Source organism: Tasmannia lanceolata, unplaced genomic scaffold (genome assembly GCF_043159265.1).
Source record: "Tasmannia lanceolata isolate RefF3 unplaced genomic scaffold, GAP_Taslan_0.1 ptg000018l, whole genome shotgun sequence".
Classification (NCBI taxonomy): Eukaryota; Viridiplantae; Streptophyta; class Magnoliopsida; order Canellales; family Winteraceae; genus Tasmannia; species Tasmannia lanceolata.
The window spans coordinates 66,331,770-66,337,096 of record NW_027518695.1 but is presented as its reverse complement, the minus strand read 5'-3'; the positions used below and the strand labels follow the sequence as shown (position 1 = coordinate 66,337,096).

The 5,327-nt window shown below is 40.8% G+C and overlaps 1 protein-coding gene across 1 annotated transcript; it reads right to left on the bottom strand.

Moving 5' to 3' along the window:
- Positions 1–4,079: 4,079 nt before the first annotated feature.
- On the bottom strand, positions 4,080–5,327 carry LOC143850625 (uncharacterized). The gene has a single exon (XM_077359852.1). The coding sequence runs from the start codon at positions 5,325–5,327 to the stop codon at positions 4,080–4,082; it is 1,248 nt and encodes a 415-aa protein (XP_077215967.1).

The window sequence follows — 5,327 nt, the reverse complement described above, 5'->3', positions numbered from 1 at the left end:
GGGCCCGAGTCCCCCCTAGCCCTTTTCCGACGAGCCGCAAGGTCCTCCGAGTCGGAGGACAAGTCGGGGTCACTCGACGATTCCTGGGAAAGAAGGGCCTTGCCCCTAACTCGTGAAGGGGAACCGGACATGTTGTTGAAAAAAGGCGCGGAGAAACACCTACCTCAGAAAAAAAAGGAGAGAGGCAATAACAGAGCGCCGGGGTAGTCCTCCTTTTCAAGCTCAAGGAAGAAAAACCTTGTATCTCGAAACAAGGCGACCCACATGATGACGCTACCACTTCCCGGGGATGATCACCGGATAGAACGGCACGTCTCTTCGTACTCCGGAGCCCCCAAAATGCCCTCACCATGACGTCGCTTGACCAAAACATTACTCCCTTGGCCCATTCAATGGACCAAAGGAGTAAGGGGGTGTTATGATGGGACATAAATACGGCGCTGGTCTCAAATCTCGCCACGTGTCGTCCATGCACCAATAAAGCCTAACCATCATGAAGAAAGGCGTCGGGAAACGACAAGACCATACGATCACGACACGTGTCACTCTCTCGCCGTCCAGACCTCATCATCACAAGTTATGGAAGGAATTATCCGGCGAAGCAGGAGAACAGTCCAATCCTGCAAAGGAATGTTTTCTCTCCATAATGATGAAACTTTAAAAGGGGGGGAAGGGAAGAAGAGAAAGATCCGCCTTTTCTTGAAGACTTCCTTTTTTCAGCTACCACAAAACAACCGGAAAAGAAAGAGGCGAGGCAACAGCTGAGGAGGCTGGGAACTTGATCTCACTCTCTCTGTTAGTCCCCTCCGACCCATCCACCCACACACCAAGAAAAGAACCTGCGCCCTGGCCTTGGTAAACCTGATCAAACCCTCTTCTCTTCTCGCTGTCCTTTATATTGACTGGTCGAAGAATCTGACTTGGGTGTCGAAGTGGTCGTCCGGGACCCACCCCGGACTCCCCTGACCCCATTTGTTTGTGATTGCAGACCCCGCGGAGGCTCTCTACTGACCGCGCGATCGCAGACCCGGATTCAGACGCCATCACCCACCTCACCCTCTGTTTGCAGCCATGGCATGGCCTCCTCAGCTACCTCTCTTTTTTCCTTGAAAAAAAACTAACCCATTTATTTTTCTTGCAACAGTTTTCATTCCTTTGTCTGCCAACAATTCCTTTTCAATCTCCATCGTCTCTCTCTAGGTAACCCTATCTCAGCTGCTGTTGCTTCTCTTCTCCTCCAAATCTTGCAGATGTTCCTAAATCCCAAGCTCCAAACCAGCCTCATCTAGCAAATATGGTTTTCTTTTCAGGAAATAGAAAATACATTCTGGGTTTTGCCTTTGGAAATGTACCCTGATTATTTTAATTTTTTTCAAACAGGTTATTTTTTCCTTTTCTTCCAATGACTTTGAGTCAACCAGGTTGCGTTGCTCAATTCCTATTGTACACAAATGGTGGATATTCTATGCAGGATTAATATGGTTTGTGGTAATATAAAATTCATGTACATTAACATGTGATCTACCGTTCATTTTTGTTTATAATTTCTCTATGTAACTGAATTACAGGAAGTGATAAAATGCTTTGATTCTTATCCGTTTCATTCTTATTTTAATTTTTGGAAACGAATTAAAACACACTTTTCTGATTATTCAGAAATTAGAAGTTCGAAGTTCATGGTGTCAGCTGGATCCAAATGTTTGTCTTAGTTAAGCATTTTCCCAAACATATTTTTTCGGAATGCGGTATGCAATCATATGCGGCATCAACAATAATTTATTTAAATATTGCAACGAGAATGCAGTATGCAATCATATGCTCTGTTTCATTAGACGTAAAAATGGCTTTAACCAAATGAAAATAGAAAGTCTTACTCTGTGTCTATGTATAATCTGAATAGTAGCCCCATCACCGAATTTAACATTACATTATATTTTTTGCAGCTCCTTTGAAATTACATTTTAGACACAATTTTTATCAATTTATTTACTTCTTCCCTTTATTTCTTAGCAGGGTTGCCCTCGGATTCTAGCCCCACAACTCCCTTATCAGACAAACAGTTGGTTTCTCACCCTCGACCGGCTTCAAAAGTACGTTTTATAAATACTTGCTCATTTTTTGAATGGTACTTGCTCATAGATAATTTCTCTTCTAATCTAAAAGCTTCATTGCTTCTTTCAAATTACTTTTTAGGTGATTATAATGTTTGTCTCTCTTGGCTTCTCCATTTTCATTGATTTTCATTTTCACTGGAGACTCAACCTTTGGCGTATTGCTTTTCCAATACCGTTCTGGTGGAATCTTGGTCTAGCGCTGGAATTCAGATTAGGGTTTCAGATTTGGAATCATTTGATGATCATCAAGATCAGAGGTTAGTTCGGAGAACGAAGTTCAATTTGTTATTTTTTTTTCTCTTCTGCTACGTGATCAGGTCAACTTTCTGCTTTATATTGTACTCTAGCTACTCTAATTGGATATGTGAATATCTCTAACTCGAGTACTGTCTCTGTGGGTATTTTGTTTTGTGTGTTTGTAATCTCTTCTAGCTTATTTTCTGTAATTACATTTTCAAGGTTTCTTTTCTCTCTCTCTCTCTCCAACCCAAATTAATGGGTCATGGTGCTTTCCCTCATTGCATAATAACAATTCAAATCTCAAAAGGGTCAGATATGGATAGTCATTTACACAAAAAAATGGGATTTTAGGTTCTCTTCTTGATTATTTTCAGTTCAAGTATATGATCAGAACTAAATTATGTTAATGGCATTATTGGTAAGACATGGATATTAGTGTATAGGATTTTCACTGTCCTGCCTTACTGATACCACAAGTGAAAGGTATCATCTCCATCTGTTTCTTGATAAGTATAGCGAATTGCAACAAATCATCTACTAATCCCAACGCCCATGAACAACCCCTCATAAATAGTTAGTGTATGTGTGCAATGTAGGACCTAGAAAGAAAGGAAAAGACTATCTTTCACTTATCTATCATTTTGGGCTGGAGAAGACATATTGCATCTTTTTTCATTCACGGCTTCTTCCGTGCTATATTGTCGGTTTATGACATATTGTTGATCTCAGCTATAGGATTTCTTACCCAACGCGTACCCATCCCATTGACAGTCCCAACCTTGAAGCATCTACTGTATCAACACCAAAAATTATTGTGAGTTGCAACCGTGAGTGCAATCTTCTGAGAACGACCGTTGAAAGTAAAGAAAGGTTCATTTGGGAGCTTAAAATATGATTGGACAAAAATCTATGCGTCTCATTAACAACTTAGCATCTAGAGTCTGAATTTGAAAGTACTGAAATAACCCATTACAACAAATTTCTTCAAAGGTGAAATTACAAATACACTCCTATTTAAACCCTATTTCTTTGTGATACTCCATAGCAGCCTGTGTTAGCAACAAAAAACAAACACAGAGCAGGAGAATGTCATGGGTTGTCATTCAAAAAATCTCCTCTCTGCTACAAACTTCTTAAGGTAAATTTCCCCATCGCTACCTTGGGCATCAACCCATAAAAGAAGTTTTCTTGACTCCTATCGAGTCCATCAAGAACCAAATTGGAAGAGAAGAACATGAAGATGAAATTTGCTTTGGATTACTTTTACAGTTATTTGCAGGTTTTTACTTACATTTTTCTCATTTCTATTGTGCATTGAAGCTAAGTTTTAAATCTATATATTTTTATTTTCGAATTTAGGGTATTAGCATGTATGCTTTGCATATGCTCAATCAGAGCCACTTTAGAAGTGTGTGCTTTTGTTAGAACTGCTGGATTTTCTCTTATAGCTAAAGAAATGTTGCCCACATTTTTCTCAGTATCGTGAGAGATCGGAGAAAGAGAGTCCATTTTATACTTTTTTTTTTGTTTTTTTGTTTTTTTTTTTTTTTTTTTTATGGGTAAGCTGGGGTTAGGCGGGACCCCAACCAGATTTCATTAAACAAAGAAGAAAAGATACAAGAGGGCTTAACAGCAAACAAGAGGAACAAACTCCCCAAGGAAACAATCATATGTCATCCACATACACACAACTGCTGCAGAAAAGAAGATAAAGAGACCCATGGATTACAATCGAAGGAAAAGAGTACCATTTCGGTCGTCATCAATAGCCGAGAGAAGGGCGGGGGTGGCCAAGAGTACCAAAATGGGGGTACCTATACATGGATAGATTCTTTTTGAGAGAATATCGGCTGCTGCGTTTCCTTCTCTCCAAGTGTGAGTTATTTTCGATTCATGAAACCGGTTTAGCAGATTCTTCAATTGAGCTAACAGACCTCGCTTTTTCCAAGGGACAGTGGCATTCCCCCGGATGATATCAACAACGAACTTTGAGTCGGATTCAATCCATAGGGAGTCGATACCCATGGACAAAGCAAGGTGAACCCCTTTTTCGATGTCTAGCATTTCCAACTCATAGATTTCTTCTTTCTCCACATTTTCAGAGAACATGGAATGCAAAATTCCTTTTGAATCCCTGATGAGCCCTCCAATACCACCTCCAGCAGAATCTAGCGAAGCATCAGCATTGAGCTTGAATTTGAAGGGCTCAGGGAGAGCCCAGGAGCAGAATTTTTCCTCTTTGGCATTCAGGACAAACTGATAGTTGAAATTTTTTGCAGAGTTTATGTTTCGATCCGAGCAGTTGTCTTTCAGGTGAATCCCATTCATCTTGATGCTGGCCTCCATCAGGACAGCATTGACAACATATCTTTTATGGGAAGAGGTAGCTTCGAAAATTCTGCGGTTTCGCTCTATCCAAATGTGATGAATTAGAGAACTGAAACAGATCTTAATGACAGTAGCAGCCTGACCTTTGCCAACCGCATTTGACCTGACCCACTCCTCTTCCTCAGCGTGAGTAGACTTCAGCCTTTTGCGGTGCCCACTTCTCCATAATATTTCTTTCCATAGCCAAGAAGAGTAACTGCAGCGGAAGAATAGATGGTCAATCGATTCAGATTCTGAGTGACATAGAGGACAGGTTGTGTCAATGGCAATGCCCAGAAAACTAATTCTGTCTTTTGTGCTTAATTTATGCACGAGAGCTTTCCAGGTAGTGAGAGCGGATCTAGGGGTATGACCAGAGAACCAAACAGTTTTGACCCATGGCGGTTTGCTGGATTTTTCTCTGAAGGTGTTCCAACCAATTTTAGTAGAGTAGAAACCATCAATGGCAGGCTTCCAAATGGGATGATTACGCCCATCCTCACTTAGCAGGATTTGTTTCAGCACTATTTTTTCTTCCCTGAGAGAAGGCTTATCAATTTGAGGATTCCAGCTTCCATCCTGGTGGATTTCAAAAAGCAGGGACAT